General features: G+C 38.7%; 1 protein-coding gene across 1 annotated transcript in view; it reads right to left on the bottom strand.

Annotated features, from left to right (window-relative positions):
* The window catches only part of GABBR2 (gamma-aminobutyric acid type B receptor subunit 2), an 871,636-nt gene that overhangs the window by 134,751 nt on the left and 708,985 nt on the right, over window positions 1-27,900 (bottom strand). The window contains exon 11 of the mRNA XM_044678625.1: window positions 16,298-16,405. Coding sequence (XP_044534560.1) covers window positions 16,298-16,405 — 108 coding nt within the window. The remainder of the gene's footprint in view (window positions 1-16,297; window positions 16,406-27,900) is intronic.

Here is a 27,900-nt window from a genome sequence, read left to right as displayed (position 1 = left end):
GAGTCACTTCTAGTGTTAAAATTCCATGATTCTGAGTTATGGAAAACCTCAGTTACATAAACAATTATATTTGTGATATTTGTTGTTATTTAAATGTCTGACTTTATCAATGATTCACAGTCTTAATTTCCTGGGGCTCTGAGGTGTGAAAAGTAACATGCCCATGGCCACACTAGTGGCCATCTAGTTATGTATTAGAGATGAGATTCTAACCTGAGTCTTCCTGACTTTAAGGCTAGCTTTTTTATTGTTCAGTCATTTTCAATTGTGTCTGACTCTTCATCCTCTCTGAGGTTTTCTTGGCAAAGATACTGGTGTGTTTTGTCATTTTCTTCTCCAACTCATTTTACAGATGAGGAAACTGAGGCAAACACGGTTAAGCGACTTGCCCTGGAACACACAGCTAGAAAGTGTTTGAGGCCAGATTTGAACTCACGAAGATGAGCCTTCCTGATTCCAAGCCCAGTGCTCTATCCATTGCTCCACCTAACTGCCCCTTAAGGCCAGCAGTCTCTATTTATAATGCTATTTTGCCTCACAAACCAGTCTTATCTAATATTAAAACATGTCTCTAAGAACTCTTAAGCAACAGAATGAATGGATAGTTTTCAATAATTTTAGTTCATTTTAATTCAACAACCATTAATAAAGGGCCTACTGGGTATAAGGCACTTGGGATATGGCAGCCAAAACAGCCAATACCTTTTCAGGTGGCATTACCAGAACATAGTGTCCTGCATGAGAGAGGTGATTGATTTTACTGTGCCTTGATCAGACCATATTTACAATAAAGACTTAATTAAAATCAATAAAATTTACTTGAAAAGTAATCTATAATGAAGAATTTTTACTAATTCATTTTGACCTTTCCTTCCCCCAAACTTCTGCTTTATATGTTTGCTAGAATCCTCTCTTCCCTTTTGCTCTAAGACCTACTGGTATGTGGAGTTGGTATGTTCTGTACTCAATATTCTCTTAATTGAGCTATTATAGCCTCTGGTGGTCCCTTTGGAGAGAGGCACCAATAACTATCTTTCATCTATGTAATGAATTATACTATGGATCATGCAGGCCATTACCTTGACCTCATAAAACATATCACACAAAACAGAAATTCACATTTCTGAGTTATTGCTACTATCCTAAGTGGAATTCTTTGTCTATGCTGAGAAATTACACTGTTTCTGAATCACAGAATCTGAGGATTCTATGACATCTGCCTGATGGATCACTCCCCTCTACCCCTTCCCTGCCAAGAGGTCAGTGATGGGGAACTAATGATCTCAAAAGGCATCCTATTCTGTTTTGTACAGCTTAATGCTTTTGTATATTGAGTTGAAATCTGCTTCTTTGGAACTCTATTCATGGGGGTTCTAATTTGCCCCTCTATGGATAAGAAGAATAATTCAAATACCTTTCATATATCAGTCCTTCAAATATTTGAAGACAGCTATTATGACTCTCTGAAGCCTTTTCTTCTCCAGGAACCCTTGATTCCTTCAGTTGATACCCATGTGGCATAGTGTGTTTCTCCTCCTCATCCTGGCAGACCTTTGGTTATGCTCCAGTATATTAATAGATTTTTTTAAATTGCAACCCTCAGAAATGAATACAGTGCATAACATGCTGTCCACTAGGGTTGAATGCAACAGGACAATCATTTCCAATGTTTTGGATACTAACGCTGCCCGAAGTTTCATCATATTTTTTTGGTCAGTCTATCATATGACTTAGCAAGCTTGAAGGTCCACCAGGTCTTTCTTAGGTGAGCTGCAGTCTAGTAATGTTACTCTCATCCTCTATATGTATAGTTGACTTAAAAAAATCTTAAATGCAGGATTTAGGTGAATTTAGATACCTAGCTATGTTGTTTAGTTGTTTTTCAGTTGTATTTGACTCTTTGTGACCTCATTTGGGTTCTTCTTGGCAAAGATACTGGAATGGTTTGCCATTTTCTTCCCCAGCTCATTTTATAGGTGAAGAAACTGAGGCAAATAGGGTACAGTGACTTGCTAAGGGTCACACAGCTAGTAAGTGTCTGAGGCTAGATTTGAACTCATGAAGATGAGTCTTCCTGACTCCAGACCCAGTACTCTATCCAAGGTACTACCTAGTTGTCTTGCCACCTAGAGCCATGGTGGTGAACCTATGGCATGTGTGCCAGAGGGGGCACTCAGAGCCTACTCTGTGGGAGTGCTGCTATTGCCCCAGCACAGAGTTTGCCAGACTTTGTTACTAGAAATTCAGAGGGATGCAGGGCCAGGCTGTTCCTCTCCCCCTGTACAAGGGTGCCTGAGGACAGTTCTCATATCACCCACCCCTCCAAAAGGCTCACCGTCACTGCCTAGGTATAATGTTACTTAACACAAAATTTTCTTCCTTCAGGATAGCTCAAATTCCAAATCCAGTGTGTGTATACATATACATAATCCATTGTTTTCATTTGTCTTCCCCATTAGATCATTAGCTACTTGAGGGCAAGGACTGTGCTTTTGCTTTTCTTTGTATATCCACTGCTTAGCATAGTACCTGCCACATAGTAAACCTTCAGTAAACATTTGTTGACTGACATGAACTCATAAACAAAAACAACTCTATTTTTCCTTCCTTCTGAGCTTCTACTTTTCCCAAAGACCTAAACAATACTCTGGACTTATTCAGTTACCTTAGGGTTAAGGCTCCCTCACAAAGGGAAAATATTAAAGGCTGCTATCTTTTCTATTAAGTGAAATCAACTTTCCTAGTGGTCTACAAAATCTTACAGAATTATACTACTCCCCTAGTTGGGGATCAATCAAAAGGGAAAAGAACTTGAGATTAATGACTTGATTACCCTCCCCTAATCCTGCACAGTTCACAAAACTCACAGAATCAGTGAAGGGGAAGGTATGGGTTGTTCCTTCAACTCCATCATGGCCCAGAGCTTTGTACCTCCTCAGTTATGGCCCTTGCTTGGTCACAAAACTCTTCTCCATGGTCCTGAAACTTGCTGTTTAAGATTAGCCTTTGTTACTTATGATCTGGGTGACTGAGCAAATCACTTAACCTCTTGGTGCTCTAGGCAACTATTTAAGACAGACATTTTTAACATTTTTTGTGCCATAGACCCTTTTAGCAGTCTGGTAAAGCCTATAGATACCTCCTCAGAATGATGTTTTTAAATGCACAAAAGAAAACATATAAGATTACAAAGGAAACTAATTATATTGAAATATAAAGATAAATAAAACAAATTTATAGATTTCAGGTTAAGAATCTCATCTCTAAGACTATAAATGACAAAGAAAGTGCCAATTTAACTGGTAAAAAGGAATTCTTAATTCAAGAATTCCTTATAGCAATGAAACTATATAGGTCTTATCCTTATGCCCTAATTAGGTTAATAATATGAAAGCAAGTCAGACCCAGAGTTTCATATCAAACCCTTCTCTTTTATAAAAATTCTTTTTCTAGATGTTGATGGGAACTATATAGGGTTATTTAAACCATTCCAGTATCTTTGCCAAGAAATCCCCAAATGGGATCATGAAGAGTTGGGCATGACTGAAAATGACTGAACAACAACAAACTCTTATATCTGTACTTACTGTATAGTATTAGGAATTTGTAAGGTGTGTTTAAGGCCAATTCTTGGTAGAAGAATATAAGGTATGATTCATAAATCTGAAGGGGAAGGAGGAATGGATGGAACTTTGCAAATGGAGAATATTAATGGGCCTAAAAGTAGACTGACCCTGTTAGTGAGAGGTGTAAGAAGAAGCACCAGTTAAGAAGCAAAATGTAACCTTGAATAGAGTCCCAGTGGGTTCTGGGAGAGGCATATTCTCCCTGGGCTGTGTATATGGTAGCAAAAGGCTTAGATACTCCATAGGCTGCTGGGTATAGAAAAAAAAGAATACTGACCCAAGAAGTAGAGTGTATAAACTCAAATTCTGCCTCTCTCTCCTTATCTCTGCTTACTGACTTCCTTCAAGGCTCAGCTCAAATCCCTTCTGCAGAAGGTCTCCTCCCTAGTTGACCAGTGCTTTCTTTCTGAGCTTACCTTCTATTACTCTGTCTGCATCATATACATTAAACAAATGACTGAGTCTTGGGGATCTCTTCACAAAAATAAAAGTTTTTGAAAGATACTGATTTAGGATCAGGTCATTGTCAATCTCAGTGAAAGCTTATTTTTTAAAAGATCAGAGGCTTTGGTTGGTGTAGATTATGAATTATGTGGTAGAAACTGTGGAACATATTACTATAGGTGATAAAATTTTTTAGCGTCTATTGGATATCCAGAAAGACAATACTAGGTGGCTAGAATTATACAGCAGAAGCTCTTTGCAAACTAATAGAGAAGACATCTTCACATTACATTACAAACCCCACAATATCCTTGAGAATTCAGCGAATAAACTTTACAGGAATTGGGTACCAATAGACAAAACTGTTCCTTACCACCATCCTGACCTAACATTGATCCATAAAAATATATGAACAACATTTTTCATAGACATTGTTGTACTGAATACTCATAATTGGATTAGGGATATTTTAGATTTAGACTCTCATTCATGGAATGAAAAACTTTCAAAATATAGAGACTTGTCAGAAGAAATTAAAACCCTGGAGGAAGTGGAGAAGGTACACATTATACTTGTCAGCCTGCCTCCTAACTGGAGTTATCCCTAAGATGCATTCGAAGAGAGTTCAGATGAGTTTATGTCCTAATACTAGATTCATTATTCTTCCAGCTCTCTTCTTAGTTCTTGGACTTACTGTTTCATCCTGGAACTTCTTCAGCTCCTACAGCCTCTTTGCTCCAGAACATCCAAATACAACTCTGCCCTTCTCAACATGGAACATCCCTTTGTAAGGTCCACCCCATTCTCCCATTGTTGAGTTGCTCCTAGAGCTTCCATTTTGTGGAGAAGTACAAGCCAACTTTTATTCCTCTCCTGGTTCTGTTCTTGGCTCTTGCCTTTTAAAATCATAGATTACCTTGATATTCCTTCTCCTCAGCTCCCTCTTTTTTCCTTTATGTGTGTTGTCTTTACTTTATTGGGGCAGCTAGGTGGCACAATGGACAGAGTGCTAAGCTTGGAGTCAGAAAGACTCATCTTCCTGAGTTCAAATCTGGCCTCAGACACTTACCAGTTATGTGACTCTATGCAAGTCACTTAACCCTGTTTCACTCAGTTTCCTCAAATGTAAGATAAGCTAGAGAAGTAAATGGAAAACCACTCTTTGCCCCAAATCCTCAAAATGGGGTCTCAAAGAGCCAGACATGACTGAACAGCAACAACAGCAATAATACTTGAGAGCAGGGAATCTCCTTCTCCCTCTCCGTCTCCGTCTCCGTCTCCGTCTCCGTCTCCGTCTCCATCTCCGTCTCCCTCTCCCTCTCCCTCTCCCTCTCCCTCTCCGTCTCCCTCTCCCTCTCTCTCCCCTCACCCTCTCCGCCTCCCTTCCTCCCCCCCCCCTCGTATCTTTGTATCCTCAGCGCTTAATACAACTCCTGGAACATAGTGAGCACTTCCTAAATGCTTGTTTCTTTCACAATACTCTTACTCAATTACAGAAAGCCATCATTTTATCCACCCATGCAAAAATCTACAGAACATTACATATAAAAGAATAATAGCAGAATGGGACATTGTTCTCATACTATTTATATCCAGATTTCTTCAAAATAGGTGAGAATGGGATTTTAGGCAAAATGTGAATAACAACAATAATAACTGATTTTTAGAGTGCTTTAGTAGTTTGTGAAGTGGGGTAGCTAGGTGGCTCAGTGGGTAGAGAGCCAGGCTGAGAGTTGGGAGGACCGGGGTCCAAATATGGCCTTAAGCACTTCCCCGCTGTGTGACCCTGGGCAAGTCACTTTAACTCCTACCACCTAGCCTTTATTGCTCTTTGTCTTAGAATTGATACTTAGTATTGATTTTAAGATGGAAGTTAAGGGTTTAAAAAACAAGTCTGTGAAGTAACATGATTAAAATGGAAATATGTTTTGTATATCACACACATATATGTCAAATTGCTTGCTGTCCCAGAGAATAGGTGAAGGGAAAGAGGTAGGTAGAGAATTTGGAATTCAAAATTTCAGACAACAAATGTTAAAATTGTTTTTACACAGAATTGGGGAAAATAAAATATCAAAAGATTCTAAAAAGAACAAAAATAAAAGATTGTGAAGTACTCTACATACTCATCTTATTTGATCCTCACAACTGTGTGAATTAAGTACTTTTATTCTCCCCATTCTATAGAGGAGGAAACTGAGGCAGACAGAGGTTAAATGTTTGCTTAGGATCATGCTTAAGTGTTTGAGGCAGAGTTTGAACTTAAGTCTTCTTGACTTCAAGTCAGTCATTCTATATTCTGATTAAATTCATGTGCTTTTTTCAGATGTCATTTAATCAATGATGCAAACATGAATTATCTAGTAGTACAACTTGTACCACTGGCCACATCTTGATTTATAACTTCTTTTCACACATATTTGTTTCACTGGCTACAGTAATAAAAAGAAAAGAAATTAATAAATAGAAGAGGCAGTTAAATTAAAAAAAAACACAGAAAAAACTATTTCATAATAATTCTAAGATATTTTAATTTCTAAAATGGTAACTATTGATAGATATAACCCACATGAACAAAAACCTTTTTTTTGAGGCATTCTCAACATTTAAGGGTATTAAGGGCATACTCAGGCCATAAAGTTTGAGAACCATTGGCCTGGAAGATAGCACTGATATTTTTCTGGTTCTCTTTTCACCATTAGCCAGCAGGAACATCCCTTAATATAGTCTCTTCTAATCAAATGAATACTCCCTATAAATACTTCTCTCCCTGGCTAGAATGGAAACTCATTGCAAAAGTACTGATTGTTTCATTTGATGATTGTTTTATTAAATGACTGTTTCATTTTTTGCACTTGTGACTAAACTAGTATGGTACCTGGCACTGTGATCAACAAATACGTATTGATTAAGTGATTTTGATGAATTGAAGGGGAGGTAAGACATAGGTCAAAAGCTCATGGATCAAATCTGGCTTCAGACACTTCCCAGCTGTGTGACCCTGGGCAAGTCACTTAATCCCCATTGCCCAGCCCTTACCACTCTTCTGCCTTGGAGTCAATATTGACTCCAAGATGGAAGGCAAAGGTTTAAAAAAAAAGCTAGTGGAGATGGTAGGATGAAGTAGAATCCTGACTCTGACACTTTCTAGCCATAAATCTTTGGAAAAATTCTTTAATTTCTCTGGGACTCAGTTTCCTTATCTTCAAAATGAACAAAATAATTTCTCTAATACCTACTTCATGGGGTTGTTGGGGAGATCAAATTAGATAAGGTATGTAAAGTGCCTTGCACATTTTCAAGTGCCATATGAATATATATTGTTCTTATTATTATTTTTGTTACTTTTGTATTTTTTTCATGTCCCCTAATGGTCATCTGGGGCCAGGTTCCTCATAGTGCAGCATGAGTTGGTCCAGTAGGATAGGGTGGAGGTGTCTATTTTGCTGGGTATAGATGAAAAGGAAGGGGAAATTGGGCCCAGGCCAAGTCAGGCTGCAGTGAGCCCTTGATCCATTATTGAATCAGCCCAGACAAGGATATAGCAACCTTTACACAGTCTGGTTCATCTCGAAGGGTATCAGCCAGTCATTCCCTCTTGGAGTTGGTCCATCAATGTTGGCTCATTCCAAAGCAAATCTTGGCTTAGTGCCTTGGATCTACTTCTATATTCCAAGACCCACCTCTGTCCCTTTTGGAGCCTCCAGACTTTTTGGTGGCTTTGCTTTTTGCTGGAAGGGATTGGGGAAGGCCTGCCAGGACTTCAGAAAGTTGTCATACTGTTCCAGCAGGGGCTGTCTTTGATAATATATGGTGTTGCCCACTTCACAGCCTGTCCAGAAAGATAGTCCAACAGGAAGCATATATTTTCTCTGTTGGACAGAAATTCCTGTTGCTCGAGTTTCACAAATCATAGAAGTTGTTCAAGCCATCTTCTGTTGCCATGTGAATGTGTCCTCTCAGTAGAAGAACTCCAATGAAAGATTTGAGTCAATCTGTCCCGATTCTCTCTTTCCCAATTCTAAACTTCAGACTCTCTCAACACCATCCCACCATTCTCTCCTCCTTTGCTCCAGTTTTAGATTTCTCCTTTTTCATACCAACTAATCAATCAAGGATCTAGACCAGTAGTTGCCAAAATTTTTTGGCCTACTGCCCCCTTTCCAGAAAAAATATTACTTAGCCCTCTTTCACATACTATCACCACCCCCTTACAGCTATTCACTGCCCCCAAAGGCACCTGTGACCATCACCACCTCCCTGGATTGCTGCAGCACCCACCAGGGGGCAGTGGCGCCCACTTTGGGAATCACTGATCTAGAGCCAATGCTTTAATGGTATGCTTATAAGCAATTGATACCTCCTGTTTGCATCTTGTTTCCTTGAAATCTGGCTTCTGGCCTCACCATGAGAATAACACTGATCTCATAACAGGCTTCAGTTGCAGGCTGGTCTACTCTAGGATCTGACAAATGATATATGAACCCTCTTTTAAAATAATTACCACAGCATCAATCTGTTTCTCTTAGTTATTATCTTTTAGTTTTAGATACCTGGTATCTAAATTACAACCACTTATTGATTCCCTCAATTTTTTCACTTCATAGCCAATTTCCCAACACACTCATCTATAAGAAATATTCGTACCCTTGGAATAGAGAGAATTCATAACCATGTCTTGTGTATTTCTGTGGGACCTAAGAATACTAATAAGAATGCCACATACTATCTCAATCAATCTAGCAGCATTTATTAAGCACCTATTATGAAACATTTGCTCAGTGCCTACTGCTGGGCACGAGGCTATATACAAGGGATGAAACAATCCCTACTTGCAAAGTGAGTATTTGACTGCTCTCCAGCTGCTGGTGTCAAATGGGTGATCCCTTTCTTTTTCCAAGAGTAATACTTTTTGTTTCACCCCCACAGAAAACTCAGAAGGCTCAAACAGCTACAGAAGAAAACATATAAAAAGATCACAATAGTTAATGTTTTCCTCAGAAAGGAATTGATATCAGGGGTGCCAGGAAGGCCATATTTTAACATCCTAGTTGAATCTCTGGTTCTCCAATAAGGTCCTACCCATTCCCTCTCAGAATCATAGTGCTAGCCTGTGGTTTAGCTTCTTTTCAGAAGGCAAACACTTTGGAGCTGTTAGACAAGCAATCTTTTCCCAGAGGACCCACACTGTCCAAATGATGTATGGTAATAGCTAAGGGTGATAAGGTCCTAATTTATTCCCTTTCCCACCTTCACCATGTTGTGCCTTTCAAATTGGATTTTTAATATTTTATTTTATAGACTGAATTCTCCCTATCTCATCCAGGCCTGTAGTGTAATAGCCATTTGTGGGCCCAATCCCACTACCAACTAGCATGGGAGCTTTGACCTGTTCCATTTCCAATTTGGGCTGGTTTGTTCTTTCTTAGAAAGCCTGCCAGCCTCATCTCTCAGAGGTTCATCATACTGATACCAGATCTAGTTCAGCTACCCAATTGGCTTAGTGAACTGTAGCTCAGAACTCCCAAATTAAAGTCATCCACAAGTTTCCTTCTCTAGGAGAAAGGATTACCTGGGTGCACCACTGCACCAGGCTCAATTGATGGTTATTTCAAAGATTAAAAACTGAAAACTTGTCCATATTAGAACTGGGTTTCTAGGTAGAGCCTTTGTTTTCAACTGTACCTTGAATGAAAAACTATTAAGAACTTACTACTATCTTTCAAACTTTGTGGCTAAGTAATGGGGTTTATGAATGGAAAAAGAGAGACAGTCCCTTCTCTCAAGAAGCTAATAGTCCTATTTCAGAGGACAACAATGCGGAAGAAAAGTGGGCTGGTGGAACAGAGTTGTTGACTTCCATTTCATTGAAGCTGTGCCAATGGCTACATGGGATCTGTTGGGGAGGGAGGTGAAAGGAAGGAAGAAGGGAGGGAGTTCCTTGTGAGAGTGTGTCTTTCACAACGAATACTAATACAACTCAGATCTATGATTTCATTGTGATATCACCATAAAGACTTGAAATTTTATAGTATTTTAAAATTTACAAAATGCTTTCCTCATAGAAACTCTGCATCTCCTTTAATACTGAGCTTTGCAGCATGAGTAATCCTGTGAAGAAGATAGGACAAATAGAATTATCTCCATTTTGTAAATGAAGAAAATGAGGCTCTGGGATTTACCTATGATCATTTAGCTGATGTCGTAACTCATATTATGATTCAAATCCTGGTCTTATTCCTTCAAAGCCAGTGTTTTTCCTCCCCATGCTGTCTCCCCAAAGGAACTTCTTACCTCATCCTATTATGCAATTTTAGGGCCAGAAGAAACCTTATAGATCATTTAGCCAACTTTTATATTTATGAGATGAGAAAACTGAGGTTTACAAAAGTTAGATGATTTGCCCAAGGTTATAGAGGTATTTCTTTGTTTGTATGTATAACAAAAGGCACAAAACCCCATTCACCTAGCTATGTGTAACTAAAATAATCAAAACAAAGTCCTGAAGCAGATTATGATGAAGTGTTTTTCTTTGCCTTCATCATGTCATATAACATACAGAATTGATGAATTCTTTCTTTTATTCAAAAGTTCAAGAGAGGCAGTATGGAGTACTGGATAAAGGAGCCAGCCTCAGAGTCAGGAAGACCTTGGTTCAAATTCTGTCTCTGACACATACTAATTGGTGAGCATGGAAAAGTCTCTTAATCTCTTAGTATCAAGACAACTTTCTAAGACTATAAGTTAGAGTTGATTTGCCTAATTGAAATTGATGTAGGGAGTCTCCAACTGGTACATCCTTGTTGTTGCTTAGTCATTTCAGTTGTGTCCACCTCTTCATGACCCTATTTGGAGTTTTCTTGGCAAAGATATTGGAGTGGGATTGCCATTTCCTTCTCCAGTTCATTTCATAGAAAAGAAATTAAGGTAAACAGGGTTAAGTGACTTGTCTAGGGGTCTACACAGTCAGTAAGTGTCTGAGGCTGGACTTGAACTCAGATCTTCCTGATATCAAGTCTGGCACTCTATCCACTGGGCCACTTAGCTACCCTGAAGTTACTTCCTTACACCGATGAAATAATGGGTTCAGGATTATAAAAGTAAGTTAAGTTCAAAGTCTTTATGGAATGCCCATGAAAGGTAATACCATGTGGTACCCATGCCACAGAAGACCTGGGCTAAGCACATGCTCAGAGCTTCCACCGACTTTGATGGGAATTGCCAAGTTTAGCAGAGAGAAGAAGGTTACATTTTCCAGAAGTACCCTTGGGAAGGGGTGATAGAGTTGGAATGTATATCAAAACATTCCTCTGTCAAGGATTATTTCTTTCTAGCCTTGATTTCTTTCATAATATACCAGAAGGACCGAAAATCAATACTGTTCAGGAGTGATATCATTGCTAATACCATAAAGATAAAGCTAGGAAGGAAATTTTGACCTGCTAGGAAAGAATTTCCCATGAGAATCTTGAAATCAGGGCTTTGTTGTGATTGGTATTGGAGTCTTGGGTGACTTGATACCTTCCATGCCCACCTTAATGGACCTAACACTGTCTGGCACTGGGTTATGCTCACAGTCAGGGCTCAAGAAATGTCTGAAGAATAAATGATGCTAAAATAGGCCCCAGTGGGCAGCAGCATGAGTGATGTCAGTGGCCTCAGTAAAAAGGGAGGAAGTAGGAAGCCTATAATTCCAGTGGTCACCTTGTTGTGTTTGTAAACAGCTGATGGACAAAGCTTAAAGGACAGCTGTCATAATAAGAGGGGGAGAGGAGCACATTCACATACTGATTTTAGAGCCAAAAGAAAAGCATAAGTTTTATATTTGTTATTCAAAATAATGGATGGCATCCAACACCAGTGGCACTATGGCCAAGTAGGAGAACTATGAGGCCAACATTTCAAAGGTGTTGCTTAGTTGGCTGTTAAGAAGCTCAGAAAATAATTCATTCTTTTTGAATTTCTCCAAATTGTTCTGGAAAATTAACATAAGGGTAAAGTATGATGAAAGGGAGGCACTGAATTTGAGATAAAAGTTTGAGGCAGCCACTTAGAAACTGTGTTCTGAGAGGCATCTAGCTGACACAGTGGGCAGAGTGTTGGTCTCAAAGGACAACATGAATTTGAATCCTATCTTACTAGCTCAGTGGTCTTGGGCCAGACACTCATCCTATCTCAGCCTCAATTTCCTTGTCTGTGAAATGAGAATAATACCAGCATCTATCTACCTCCCAGGACTATTGGGATAAAATGGAAATAATATTTATAAAGTGTTTTGCAAACGTAAAAGAGCCATATAAATGCTGGCTCTTATTCTTGTTCTTATTGTTTTGTGCAAGTGTCTATCCTCTCAGCCTCAGTTTCCTTCTCTGTAAAATTCATTAATTTATTTATCAAGTGCATTCTAATGTACCAGGTACTGTGCCACAAAGAAAAATGAAATCATTCATGTTGTGAAGAAGCTTCCTTCTGTTGTGAGAACAAGAACATAGAAAATGAAATATGAAAGATAAAGAAATTAATTTGTAGAGGACAATACTAGCAGTAAGGACTTCAGATTAGGAAAGTCTGTGGGTAGGGGGTGGCACTTGATCTGAGTTTTCAATCAAGCTATGGCGAGGGAGGAAGGATGCTCATTTGAGGTCAATGCAAAGGTATGAAGAAGAAGAGACACAAAGTCATGTATGAGGGACAGTAAGTTTAGCAGAACATCGTAGATAAGAAGAAAAACAAGATGCATGAAAACTGGAAAGAGACAGGGGCAGCTAGGTAGCACAGTGGGTCGAACACCAAGCCTAGAGTTGGGAGGTCCTGGGATCAAATATGGCCTCAGTTTCCTCAAAATAATAAGTAGTATTTATTTAAAACCAGCAGCAAGTATCATCTGCAATGGGGATAAGTTAGAAGCCTTCCAAATAAGATCAGGAGTGAAGCAAGGATGCCCATTGTCACCATTATTATTTAATATTGTACTAGAAATGCTAGCTGTAGCAAATAGAGAAGAAAAAGAAATTGAAGGAATTAAAATAGGCAATGAGGAAACTAAACTATCATTTTTTTTGGTAGATAATTTGATGCTATACTTAAGAGAATCCTAGAAAATCATCCAAAAAGCTAGTTGAAACAATAACTTTAGCAAAGTTTCAAGGTACAAAATAAACCCACATAAATCATAAGCATTTCTATATGTTTCCAACAAAACTCAGCAGCAAGAGTTAGAGGGAAACTCCATTTAAAATCACTCTAGACAAAATAAAATATTTGGGAATCTATCTGCCAAGACAAAAACAGGAATTATTATGAACACAGCTACAAAAAACTTTACACACAAATAAAACTAGATCTAAACAATTAGAAAAACATTAATTTCTCATGGGTAGGACAAGATAATAATAAATCTGGCCTCAGACACTTCCTAACTGTGTGACCTTGGGCAAGTCACTTAACCCCAATTGCCTAGCTCTTGTCACTCTTCTGTTTTAGGACTGATTCTAAGAGAGAAGATAAGGGTTTAAAACAAAGACTGGAAAGAGAGGATAGAGTCAGATTGTGAAGGGTTTCAAAAACAAGTAGAAAAGTTTATATTTGATCCTAGGGGAAAGATAGAGCCCTTGGGGTTTCTTGAATAGGATAGTGATGTGGTCAGATCTCTGTTTTGAGCGAGTCATTTGAGATTACTTCTATGGTTTCTTCTAGCTCTAACACCCTATGAAGGCTTCAACAGGGCATATCCAAAAAGGTATATTTTATAAAACTTAACATGTCTCTTAAAGGAACACATTTAATATGTTTACTCATTCATGCACAAATCACAAAGTATGAGGAACTTAAAGGGGGGAGTTCTAGGAAGGGAAATGAAAGTTATCCCTGCCATTGTGAGGCTTTTAGCTTAGCTGGAGGATTTGAAATGTTCACATCTCTCATAGTAAATAATAATATAATAACTTTATTTTTATGCTGTAGAATAGATCATAATAGGCATATTAGAGAAAAAGGAAGTGTTATGTATGGTTTGTGGTTTCTCTGATCCAATTGGGATCAGAGAAGGCTTTCTGGAGAAGTAGTATTGATATTTGAGTTTGAGGGATAGATAGACTTTCAATGTGAAGGAAAGGGGGAGTATAGTGAGAGACTTCTAGGCAAAGAGAATAGTTCTGCAAAGGCAAAGATATTGGAAAGTGCAGGGTAGGCATTGACCCTATAGCTTTCAATTGTTTTATTTTTACTTCATAGCAGAATGCCCTCACCAAAACAAATGTTCGAGGTCTTTCAAAAATCAGGTCGATCACTTGACCCCCATTGCCCACCCTTACCAATCTTCCACCTATGAGACAATACACCGAAGTACAAGGGTTTAAAAAAACAAACAAACAAACAAACAAAAAATCAGGTCGACTATGCTCATTGCCTTGGTGCATATGGTGGCAAGGGGAATTTCTGCATCTGAAAGGATATTCTGGACAGGAAAAGGAGCTCAACTTCATGCCCAGCTTGCCAGAAAACAAGAATCTGTTGGGAGTTGTTTAGACAGTGCTGAAACTGAGGTGAAATGTATCTGGCTATTAAACGGAACCAGAAACTATTTCAAGTATTGATGCTTATTAAGTCTCAGCCTTCTGGGAAAGTATAATATTATTTTAACACCTGTTATTAGTTGCTTTTTTTTAAGTTCATTAAAATTTTTTAAAAAGTTCATTTAATCAATCAATTAATTTATTATCATATAATTTACATAACATAACATATTATATATTATATTAGTATACATAATTAAATCAAATTAATTAATTAAGAATATTTTTCCATGGTTACATCAATCATGTTCTTTCTCTCCCCTCCTCCCATTCCCCTTCCATTCTTCTCTTCATATTCTCTTCTCTCTCTCTTTCTCCACATATATATATATATATGTATATATATGTCTATTCTTTACTTTCCCTTCTTTCCCTTTCTGGCCCCAACTAACTACCTGGTACTGAAATATTAGTGGGTAAAACCATGGGAGGCACATCTAGACAAGGTAAACAGTAAACAAACCAAATTTGCAAGTAGAAGCTGATGGGATATTGCTCTCAGGGCAGTGAGGCATGCATTCCTTGGCTTCTTGGGTTTCCATTAATCCACAAACACTGCTGCTATGGAAAACAATTAAAGCTCACTATGCAATGGGGTCTATAAGGAAGTACTCAGACATTTAACTGATATAGAAAATTCCATAATTCTAGCCCTAACCGGGTCCCTGACTTCTTGTAATTTTTAATATTTTTCAACTTTAGACCCTTCAGGCCCAGCTCATGATGAGGGCTGAGCTCTTTCGTGTTTCATAGCTCAAGAGACTTCTCATAGACCGCTGTCAGGCAACCCTAAGTATTCAGGGAGATGTTGGTGCCAGGCTATCCAACAGGCCCTCTAAGAATGAATTTAGGGCCCCTAAGTGTCTAGGCATAGCAGAGTTAGCAGAAAGTGAAGCAGTTGGCCTGGATCTCTGCCCATCTGGCTCTTTTTTATAGAATGGGAACAAGACAAACAGGATAGGGAACATGTCAGATCCTCTTGTGTAGGTGTTTAGGGGGCACCAGAGAGGTCTTTTTTTTTAAACCCTTACCTTCCGTCTTAGAATCAATACTGTGCATTGGTTCTAAGTAAGGGCTAGGCAATGGGGTTTAAGTGACTTGCCCAGGGTCACACAGCTAGGAAGTGTCTGAGGCCAGATTTGAACCCAGGACCTCCCATCTCTGGGTCTGACTCTCAAACCACTGAGCCACCCAGCTGCCCCCCAGAGAGATCTTAATCTGTCATTGAGTGTACTAAGGAGTGTGGACTGTGAGCTCCTCAATTTTAGAATGTGAGCTCCACCATTTGAATGTGAAGGCAGGTACTGACTTTTGCCTTTTTTTTTAGCACTGTGTCTGACATGCAGTAAGCACTTAAATGCTTATTGACTGACCGACTCAGGACTAAATGGTACAGGTACCACAGCCAAAAGCCTATTCCTTTTTACTCCCAAATAAGTATTGACCACTGAGTGCATATCAACAGTACCCAGTGTCGCTAGTCTTTTATATGACCCAATTATGATGGTGGTATTAGCACTGCCTATGAAATTTGCTCCAATTCCTTGAAGAATTTAAGAAGGCCGTAAAGGACAATCCATAGTAAAAATACAATCTAGATTCACATGATGTGGAATATGTCATTGTTGTTTTGGAGAATGAGGCGGGAATTACCTTCTTTTTCATTTTCACATTTTTGAAGATGGCATGGACTCTCCATGTTTTGGCAAACATTGCTCCAAATGCAGTTGTGTAGCCCACCGTGAGAATCCAGGTTCGGACCTAAAAATTCAAGAGAAGACAGAGCTTTACATCTCCTCTCTGCACTGAATATGTCTCATACAAATGTAGTTATTTGCATTAGAATGTGAGCTCCTTGAATTCCCATTGCTTTGAACCCATTGCTTGGCACAGAATAGTAATTTAATAAATGCTTTTAAAAAAAAGCCTTACATACTTCTATCTACTTCAATACTGAGTATTGGTTCTAAGACAGAGAAGTGGTAAGGGCTAGGTAATTGGGGTTCAGTGACTTGCCCAGGGTCACACAACTAGGAAGTGTCTGAGGCCATATTTGAACCCAGGACCTCCAAGTCTGGTTCTCTGTCCACTAAGCCACTTAGCTGCCCCATAAATGCATGTTGACTGACACATCTTGTGAGCAAATTTTCATTATGAAAACTTTTGAAACCATTCTAAATTTCTTCTTTAGATTTATTCTTTAAACAACAGCATGGAAAGCATTAATTCTAAACATATTTGGAAAAGACCAAAGAATGAACCTTTCCAAATCTATTTATGTCTGAATTTTCATTGTCTTAGAGGCACTGTTATCCCTTCACAACATGACAAGGAACTTTTTGGATAACAATCCTGAAAAAACTACAAACTTGAATGGAATAGAAACCCTTTCTCCCCTCCTCCCAATCTTACCTGTGCCTCCTAGGCTCTGCCTTTTTCCTAACCCAGTGATTCCCAAAGTGGGCACTACCGCCCCCTGCTGGGTGCTGCAGCAATCCAGAGAGGTGGTGATGGCCACAGGTGGTGAATAACTGTAAGAGGGCAGTGATAGTATGTGACAGGGGGTGCTAAGTAATATTTTTTCTGGAAAGGGGGCGGTAGGCCAAAAAAGTTTGGGAACCATTGCCCTAACCCAATTCCTACCTAAGGATTTTTATGGCTGAGGGAATCTTGGGTCTCGATAGACCATAGATTTAGATTTAGATCTAAAGCTGGAATGGATCTTGGAGGTCAACTAGTATAACCCTCTCATTTTTTTTACAGATGAGGAAACTGAGGTTCAGAAAGATCAAATGACTTATATAAGGTACCAGAAGGAGTAAAGTGGAAGTGTTAGGATTTGACAACAATTGAAAGTTTGAAGATTTGAAGATTCAAGATCTTTAGCTCTGGATCCCATTTTTTTTCCAATTTATGGACTCTCTACTATAAAAAAGGTGAGCTACATGTAGGGTAAAAATGAGTAAGCCAGGAGTCAGGAGGCCTTGATTCTTACTATCTCCCTGTGTAGCTATTGGCAAGTCATTTTTATCTTCTTGGTTTTGAATTTTCTCTTCTGAAAATGAAGCAGTTGGACTAGATAATCTCTAAGGTCTTTTTTGGCTCAGAGAGTCTTTGAATTTAGTCAGGTCTAATTTGGTAGGATTAATTTACAATATTTAATTGTTTCTTTAAACAATTACAATGATGATATGATTAATTGCATTTTGCCTTGCCCAGAAGGGAGAAAATTCGCCATCCTGTCCTTTTTTTCTCCTGTATCGTGCAACAAGACACCCTCTCCTCCCTAGCTTGGAGTTATTTGTGTTTCAGTGTAGAAATTTATGCCTTAAGTAAGGGTATGAAACTTAACAGATGTTCCAGGAGGCATTGGATGTGGGCAGAGAAGCAAACTTTGAAGTGGGTGGAGTGGAGAACTATCCCTGGGTCTTTAGAGGAGTGGAATAGGGAGCTTGAGAGAGCCAAGTGGAAAGGGACCAATATCAGAGTTGAAAGCATGAGGGTTGAAAATTTGGAACAGGAAACAGAGGAGCTTGGAGCTGACCATGGTAATGGCCAAAGTAAGGAGATATATGCTTTCCAGGCTAGTGAGCAACATATTGAAAGATGGCCACTAAAACCCAGTTAGTCTGGAGAGCATGGGCGAGGGTCAGGATCTTTTAGAATAGTTCATCTAGGTCTAATCAAATACCTAAGGAAGAACACCGTGTAGGACCCTCTTAGGAGGTCTAACCCCTGTGCACTTTCCCCAAATATTAGCTGCTTGTTTCTACATGGCCTTGACTTCCCCTATGGCTATCAGACTTTGTCTAGCAGAGAAAAAATAGCCTCTGCTCTACATTCAGTGCTTGCCTTCAGCGCCACTCTCTTTAACTTGCTAACTTAGTAGGTTCTGGACCACATATACCTCAGACTTTTGAAACCTGCTTTTTTCTTACTATCTTAGTTGATTTCCTGGACTTAATTCCCATTTATAATATAAATTCTCCAATATAATATAAGCTGCTTGCCAGTAGAGAGATCATCTCCTCTATTGTTTGTGTATCCCCATTACCTACCTCAGAGTCTGACACCTAGTAAGTGCTTAATGAATATTTGCTGATTGATTGAATTTATTATTTGAGGGAAAAAATGACTTCCTCCCTCAATTGCTTTTGAGCCTATAGATGGGTGCTGCAGATAAACTGTCTGTTGGCTCTGGGGCTGAATTTCATTAAGGATTTCCTTCTTTAGTGATCTGGCCAGCAAGAGGCAATTCCACAGGGATTCTTCCTTTGGCCCACAGGAAAAAAAAAACAGATTGGTAGCCCTTGGAAGACAGCAAAGAGGCAGGATAACCTTTAGCCCAGATGCCAGAGGGATATGGGATACTAGGAAGACACGTATACTCACTCACTTGGGTAAGATAGAATAGAATTCTGAGATCACTATGGACAAAGGATTGCATCAAATTCATTGGCTTTGTTTAAGTGTCATGCCTGTAATTTGCTTAGCTATAGGAACTAACTCTGGAGTGTCACCAAAACAAAGTTCCCTAGCAACACTTTCCTAGCACCAGAGGGATATTGAGTGTTGGCTTTTATGTGACGCTTCTTCATTTTTTTAAAAATAAGTAGATTGTCAAAGTCTGATCTTAGACACTAACTAGCTATGCGACCCTGGTCAAGTCACTTAACTTTCTTTGCCTCAGTTTCCACATCTTTAAAATGAGTTGGAGAAGGAAATGGCAAACCACCCCACTATCTTTGCTAAGAAAACCCCAAATGGGATCATCAAGAGTTGGACATGACGGAAAAGTGACTGAACAACAACCAGAAAATTGTAGGTAGTTGCTTCAATGTTCCTGTATGATTTTGGCCATGCCTGAATATCTATGCTCTTGTCTCTATGCTGAGAGTTCCCTTCATTGCCTGTGATTTTGTGCTAAGCATGGCTTCCTCTGACTACATAATAATAATCGCTAACATTTATATAATGCTTACAATGTGCCAGGCACTGTGCTATGCTCTCTAAAATTATCATCTTATTGCAGCCTTACAGCAGCCCTGTTATCATTATTCCCATTTTACAGGTGAAGACATGCAGAGGTAAATGGCTTGCCCAAGATCACATCACACAGATAGTAAGTGACTGAAGCTGTATTTGAACTCAGGTCTTCCTAACTCCAGATCCAGTGCTCTGTCCGTTGCCCCACTTACCTGTTCCATGTGGCTTTCTTTATTTCTCCTCTGGCTTCTGCATTCATATTCTATGGCCCAATAGTAAAGGGCATTATTTGCCTGACTTGTGACTTTTTGCTTAATTCTTTCAGTCCTTTCTGCCTTTCTATATATCCAACCCATTTACCTGCCTGACCTGATGCATCAGTCCTATTTAGCTGTATCCACAGTCATGACCCAGTCTGACTAGCCCTGCTCTTTTATTTGTGTGTCTGTTATTTGCATACAAATATTATAGACTATAAGGGAGAGATATTAGAGGTTTGGGGATCGAGAAGTTTTTGGAAGTTGAAAAGCACTCACTGTGTATAATAACTAATAAATTGGTATGTCACTTTAAGATTTGCAAAGCCCTTTACAGATATTAGTTACCTCACTTGAGCCTCACAAATATCTTACAATATAAATACTATTATTATACTCACTTGCCGATGAAGAAACTGAGGCTGAGAGAGGTTAAGTGACTTGCCCAAGGTAACACAGATAGTAAGTAGCTGAGATTAAGATTTGAACTCAGGTTTTTCTAACTCCATACCTCTGACACTTCTTACTTCCTAACTTTTGGAAAACTTTCTTATTTTCTTCATTCTATCCACTAGACCTCCATGTTGTAAGAGAAATTACAATTAATTGTGAATTAGGACAATTACTTAGGCATGTGCAGAGCATTTTGAAGCTACAAATATACTCACATAAGTACTTCTTGAGCTGTATAGAGCATTGGACTTAGAATTAGGAAGATATAGGTTCAAATTCTGCTTAGTATACTTACCCTCTGGGTTACCCTGGGTTAATTACTTCATTTCTATGTGCCAGTTTTCTTCTCTGTAAAATGAGGGGATTGTACTTTATGATCTTCTAAGATCCTTTCTGATTCTAAGTCTATGATTTTATGAATTTACACAAATTCTATACACAAAAATAGCTGGTGACTCACTGTCTTTCCCTCCCACCTCTCATCCTGAGGCTACTAGGGTCAATGACAAAGCTGTCCAGGGCTAATAGTATTACCTGCTACCTAGCAGGAAGAACACATATGATTTAATACTTTTCTTCCCATTATTTTCATCCCCCTTAGGTAAGAAGTCATAAATTTTGAAGTGAAAATAAAAGCAATAAAGAACCAACAATTTGAAAATACATTAAAATTCCAAGAAGACCTTTTCAAAATTTTTGCAAAAGTCTTCATCTACCTTTTATTTTTTTTATCTTCCTCTGGTTATATCAGGGCAGCTAGCTAGATCTGGATCTGGAATCAGGAAGACCTGAGTTCAAATGCAGCCTTGGACATTTAACTAGCTGTCTGACTCTGGGCAAGCCACTTAGCCCTGTTTGCTTAGATTTCTTTATCTGTAAAGTGAACTAAAGAAAGAAATGGCAAATCATTCCAGTATCTTTGCCAAGAAAACCCCAAATGGGGTCATGAAAAGTCAGACATGACAAAATGACTGAAGACCAATTGGCTATATCTGTCTTTCCTCAGTCATCAAAATTAGTGATAAACCAAAACCTTTCTTGTTTAGTTGTATCGATTGTTTTATTTAATTACTAACATACAACAGTATTATTATGTCATGTTTCATTGTCAATATACTACATTTTAGTGACATGGTTTAAACAGGCTTAGGGAGTGTGTGTGTGTGTATGTGTATCTGAGTTTTTAACCATAAATTATAGTATTTTTTCCATGTGAAAAAGAAAAGAATTGTTTTTCAAACTCTACTTCAGGGGCTTTTAACCTTTTTTGTGTAATACATCTCTTTGAAAGACTGGTGAAATCTATGGATCCCTTCTCAAAATAAAGTTTTTACAGTTTTTTCTGAGGTCTTCTTTAGTTGCACCCCATAAATTTTGGTACATTGTTTCAGCATTATAATTTTTTCCCCATAATAATAAATCATTTCTGTGGTTTGCTCTTTGACTCACTCATTATTCAAGATTTCATTGTTAAGTGTCCATCTGAGTCTGTCTTTTGTTTGTGTTCCCTGAAATGATTACTATTTTTATTATATTATGGTCTAAAGGATATGTTTATTATTTATACCTTTTTACACTTGTTTGCAATATCTCTGTGCCTTAATACATGGCCAGTTTTTGTAAAAATTTCATGTAATGCTGATAAATAAGGAAAAAAAAAACTTTAGTAGACCCAGTTAGAAGAAGCTACAACAATTTAAAATAGTATTTTAAAAATAATTGTAAAGAAAGAGAATTCTTTTCCCACCTTAAAGTATATGTCTGGTAATTTTAAAAGACATGAATTAACTTTACAAATTAGGCCCTCATGAATTCTTAAAAATTATTTTTATATTAGGTACAGCATTTAGGTAAAGAAAAACAGCAAGTGGTATAGAAAAGCTGACATTTTCTAAATTCTTAGGTGAATTATGAGTTCTTAATTTCATGTTATTCTTATATCTGTTTTTAATAGGATTAGCCTCATAAGGCTTGATCTGGTTTTCATGTGAAGTAGTTGTTAGAAAACTAAATTTAAGAGGTTGTACTAAGTTGTTTTGTCTTGTTACTAGTAGACTTTATCAGAAATATATAGAAAACTTTAAAGATGATTTGGAACCACAGAAACAGACCCCCCCCCCTTCAATTCTGTCCTGAGAATGAAGCCTATTTCAGAATATCCAAGAGAAGATATTTCCTGGGACCAGATGACTACATGTGATAGATATTGGAAATGAGTTACTAGGGAACAAGAAGATTTGATTTTGGTCAATATTGATGATCTTTATTTTATTGTTTTGCCCTTTCGTTTCATGGTATTTATATTTAAGTTTTCTTGTTTACTTCAGTGACATGTAAATCCTCTTCAAAATTAGTCCATTTATAGTTTGATCTATATAACCTGACATGTAATTCTGATCATGAATATCTGAAAAAAACTTATGGATTTGTCTTGCAGATAAGTGACCCATGGTGGGAGGGGGCTGCTATTCCTCCTTGAATCAAAAGAGGAAAACTGAGGGAACTGAGGAGCTGGGAGCAGCAAGTGGTGGTGGGAATTGAGTGAACCACACTGACTCTATTTCATGACTCAACTTTGGAGCTATCTCAGTTTCCTTTCTATTCAGTTATGGGTCTAGTATAATTTGTGTCTTATGAGAAAATTTTATTCAATTGTAGAAATTGGGAGAAGATTTTATTGCTTTGTTTTAACCTAGTCCTGTACGGTTGGAAAGCTGGACTACCTCACCCTATTGCTTAGAGACCCTTAACTAAGGACTTAGGATATGTTGACCAGAATCCTGGTCAGATCTGAAGCATGATGCAAGGAGTTTTCTCATGATCATACATCTCAAGCAACCCATATATCCTATCCGAAACCAGCCCTGTACTGATTAATCAGTTATTGTTTCCATGTTCCTCTGACTGTTTACAGATGCTTGAGGACATTGAGACACCTCTTTTTGTGACTTTAGGAAATTGTATTTGTTTATTTTTCCCCTCCCATCTTGTAAAGTCCTTAATTTTTCCTTTAATTAGAAATCAGATCACCTAATATTATACCCTGGTTTCCTTTTAATTAATTGGGCTTGTTGATTGTTTTTAATGCACACAGGTCTGCCTTCCTCTGACTTTGGGGTCCAGTGTCAAAGCTGAGGGAGGCAACTGCTCCTGATTTGTTAGGCAGTTGGCAGGCATTGCTTAATAATATGGTGTGTTCAAAGTATGAACTCTTTGTTTCTTCAGTCATTTCAATTTTTACCCACTGCACATTAAAGGTCATTTAATCCATCTCTTTCTAAGTGATATTCTTCCCAACTACATCATTGACAAACAGTCACTCAATTTTTACTTGAAGACTTTCAGTGACAGTGAACTGATTATCCATTTGAGATCATTCCATCATGTTGGCACAGTGAACTGAGTGCCGGATCTCAATTCAAGAAGACCTGAGTTCAAATCAAGTCTTAGACACTGGGAATATCTCTTAACCTCTCTCAGTGTCAATGAACTCATCTGTAAAATGGAGATAATAATAACACATATCGTCCAGGATTGTAAGAATGAAATAGAAAAATATGGAGAGACCTTAGCCATAGTCTAGTACCAAAAATAGCTGCTTAGAGGAGGGCTAATGGACTTAGTTAGCACTTTTACCCAAGACCACAGTTGCCAAAGAATGCAGGAATGGAAGTCTCAGAGAAAACTGTTGATCTGTATTTTGGGAAAGTGGCTGTGATTTTTGTAGTTTCAGAGTAGAGGAGATGAGTGAAAGGAGGAATCTGCTGGGGTTGTGGGTATGATGAACCCAGCCATCAGGGCCCTTGGGAATTGTTCCTAATGGGTAGCATTTAATTTGTTCTCCTTTTGGGAACAAGTGCCAGGGGTGTTGTGGTGTCTATATCCTTGAGGTCCTTTGTGGGTTTCTGTGCTTGTGCCACCTGAGACCTAGAATTTGCAGAGATGGGGCTGTAATGACAGAATGTGATCATTATTAACACATTTGGAGAGTCAGGGCAGCTGAGCTGTGGGAGTGAGAAGGAAGAAGCAGCTGCTGACAATTGCCCTAACAAGGGCATCAGTCTCTTTCCCACTCTTAGGTTGTCTATAGGCAACTCAGGAACGCAGAGCTATCCCAGGTCATTGGGCTGGTATTCCTTAAAACTGATTGAAATGAAATGTTGAATGCTCATGGAGGAAATAATAATATTATTAATAACTAGTATCTATATAGCATCTACTATATGGTAGGCATTGTGGAAGCACTTATAAATCACTTATTTGACCTTACACTAATCCCGGGAGTTAGGTGCTTTTATTACCTCCATTTTATAGTTGTGGAAACTGAGGCAAATAGAGGGTCACACAGCTAGTAAGTGCCTGATACTTGATTTCTACCTAGGCTTTCCTGTCTCCAGGCTCAATGCTCTATCTACTTCATCACTTAGCTGCCCTGATAATAATGAAAGCACATTGGCCGGTTATCACTAAAATGTATGCTAGCTAATCTCAAGCACAAATTTATGCTACCCGATTTATCCTCAGTCCTCAGTTCTACATAGTCATCCTTTTATTTATCCTTTATTGAATCTATCGCATCCCCTTTAAAAGCTGCTTTAAAGCTACTCTTTCCTCAGGATCCTAACTCTCCCCTTTACCTTCACTCTCAGCAGTGTAGTCAAATGAAAAGAGGGATGAATTTAGAATCAGATGACCTGGGCTCTACCATTTTATCTATGTAACTTTGGCCAAGTCAAAGGAACATATTTTGACCTCAGTTTCCTCATGTGTAAAACACTTTGATGACCTATAACTTCTTTTCTAGCTCTACCCCTGATTCTTTCTTCCTGTTTTATTGAGTCTTTCTTAGGAATATTCTATCAACACCCATCCTTTACTTCTCTAAACTTCTTCGTGCCCTTCCCTATCCTTTCACCCTTCCTTATAGGCTTAGAAGATGAGGCAGGATTCCTTACTATTAAAGTGAACTCTTCTACCTGTATTCTCAACCGATTCCCTCTCACATCCTTTGTGACCTTGCTGTATCAATCATCCTGTTTCTTTCATGCATCTTTCATCTTTCCTTCTCTCCCAGCTCATTCCTCTTATCCAACAAACATACTGTGCTTAGCACTATTCGAAAAGAACCTTTCCTTGATCTTGCTCCTCTCTCCCCTTACGATATCTTTCTCTCTCTGTTCTTGTCCTTGCCTTATTCTTTGTCAATTGGACACTGTGCTTCAGCCTCACCTTCTTAGCACTGTTTTTTTCCTTGACTGTTAGGAAATTACACTTTCATGGTTTTGCTCCTACCAATTTGGTTGTTCCTTCTCAGTTTCTTTTCCTGGATGTCGAGTCCTCTACAAACCATTTAAAAATAGGTATCCTTTGCATTTTTACCTCTAGCTTTCTTCTCTTCTCTCTCAAATCTTTCTTGGTAGTCTAATCCACTTTCATGGCATACAGACGACTCCCAAATTAAAGCCTCCATCTCAATTTCCCCAGAACTCAGGTTACTTATTTCCAAATTTCTGTTGGAAATTTTCATCTCAATATCATGCTGGCAACTCCAATTCCAGATGTTCAAAACATTAACTCATCTCCCCCTACTCTAACTTGTCCTTCCCTCTAATTTCTTTGTTATTGTTGATGGTATCACCATCTCCCAGCTATCCAGAGTAACCCAAACTCATAACCTCAGAGTTGTCTTTGATTCTTTCCTTTCTCTCATGCCACATCCTGTTAATTCTATTTTTGTAATATCTCTTGCATCCAGACTTTCCTCTCCATTCCTACTTCAGTCCATCACCTCTTTTCTTCTAGACTATAATAGACTCTTTTTAAAAAAAACCTTTACCTTCCACCTTAGAATCAATACTATGCATTGGTTCCAAGACAGAACAGTGTAAGCGCTAGGCAATGGGAGTTAAGTGATTTACCCAGGGTCACACAGCTAGGAAAGGTCTGAGGTCACATTTGAACCCAGGACCTCCTGTCTCTAGGCCTGACTCTCAATCCACTGAGCCACCCAGGTGCCACATATAATAGACTAGAATAAAATTTCTGCCTCCAGGCTTTCCAAACCATTTCTTTCATTTTACCGAAGTAATCTTCCTAAAGTATCATTAGGATTACTTTGCCACTCAAAAACCTTCAGGGGCTTTCCATGTGCTATCAAATCAAATATATTTTCTTTATATAATATAATAAAAAATAATATAAATGTTTTATTTATATCTTGACTCTAGCACTCAAGGCTCCCATAATATGGTTCCAACTCATTAGCATTGTAATAGCTGATTCACCTTCACATTTTTTACATTTTGGGAAAACCGGACTCTCTTCCATCTTTTATTTTTGTCCTTCGCTCTCCCATCTCAGGGGCAGTTAGGTGGTACAGTGGATAGAGAACTGGGCCTGGAATCAGGAAGACTTATCATTCTGAGTTCAAATCCAGCCTCAGACACTTACTAGTCATGTGACCCTGGGCAAGTCACTGAACCCCCATTGCCTAGCCTTTACCACTCTTCTGCCTTGGAACCAATACACAGTATTGATTCTAAGATGGAAGGTGAGGGTTTAAAAAAACCCAAAAACAATTCAACAGACATTTATTATGTGCCAGGCACTGTGTTAAATACTTGGGGTTACAAGGAAGGCAAAACCAGTCCCTGTCCTTGAGCAGCTTACGTTCAAATAAGGTAAATAAAATGTAAATCAATAGTTCATATGAGACTTCGACAGACTGGAAAATATTCTTAGAGGACAACGATCTTGCAGCTGGGGGTGGGGAGAATCAGGAAAGATCTTATCCAGTGTGTTAGCTTTTCTTTTCAGCTTAGTGTTGTCCACAACCTGTGCTCTCAAGCTGCAAGACCATCTGTCAAGGACCTTGTAGAATGGCAGGAGGTCAGACTACAGGTCTCTAAGGCTTCCTCCAACTTGGAATGTTAATACAACCAGGTAAATCGAACAATTGATCTACGAAGCAGGAAGGCAGAAGCTATTGCCAGTGACCTGGAGAAGGTCATCAGATTCTTTCTCTCTAAGGCTGCTCAAAAAAACAGACCTAGCCTAGGCTTCAGAGCTAGTATTTTGAAAATTGGCCCCCAAACTGTAAAGAAAGGAAGAAGGAAGGAAGCAAGGAAAGACAGGAGGAAGGAAGGAAGGAAGGGAGGGAGGGAATGATGGAGGAAGGAAACAAGCACTTATTAAGAGTCTATGGTGTTTTGGGCACTCTGCTAAGTGTCTTACAAATATTTTCTCATTTGATCTTCCTGGGGTGGGAGAGTGATATTATTATCCCATTTTATGGGTGAGGAAACTGAGATAGAATGACCTGCCCAGGGTGACATAGCTAGTAAGTGTCTGAGACTGGATTTGAAATCAGGTCTTCCTGATTGCGGCTCCAGCACTTTATATACTGAGCCACCTAGCTGGTTATATAGTTAGGAAGGGAAACAAAGGGGACAGGTAAGACCTGTAGGCACTGCAGTAGAGCTCTGGGGAGTCTTGTTCCCTTTCCTGTGTGTTTGTGTTTCCCCTTCCTTGTGTTTTATACTTGAGGACCATCTTATGGAT

This window comes from Gracilinanus agilis, chromosome 1 (genome assembly GCF_016433145.1).
Source record: "Gracilinanus agilis isolate LMUSP501 chromosome 1, AgileGrace, whole genome shotgun sequence".
NCBI classification, from domain to species: Eukaryota; Metazoa; Chordata; class Mammalia; order Didelphimorphia; family Didelphidae; genus Gracilinanus; species Gracilinanus agilis.
Note: the sequence above shows the minus strand (reverse complement) of the source record. Positions and strands in the feature narration are given on the sequence as shown.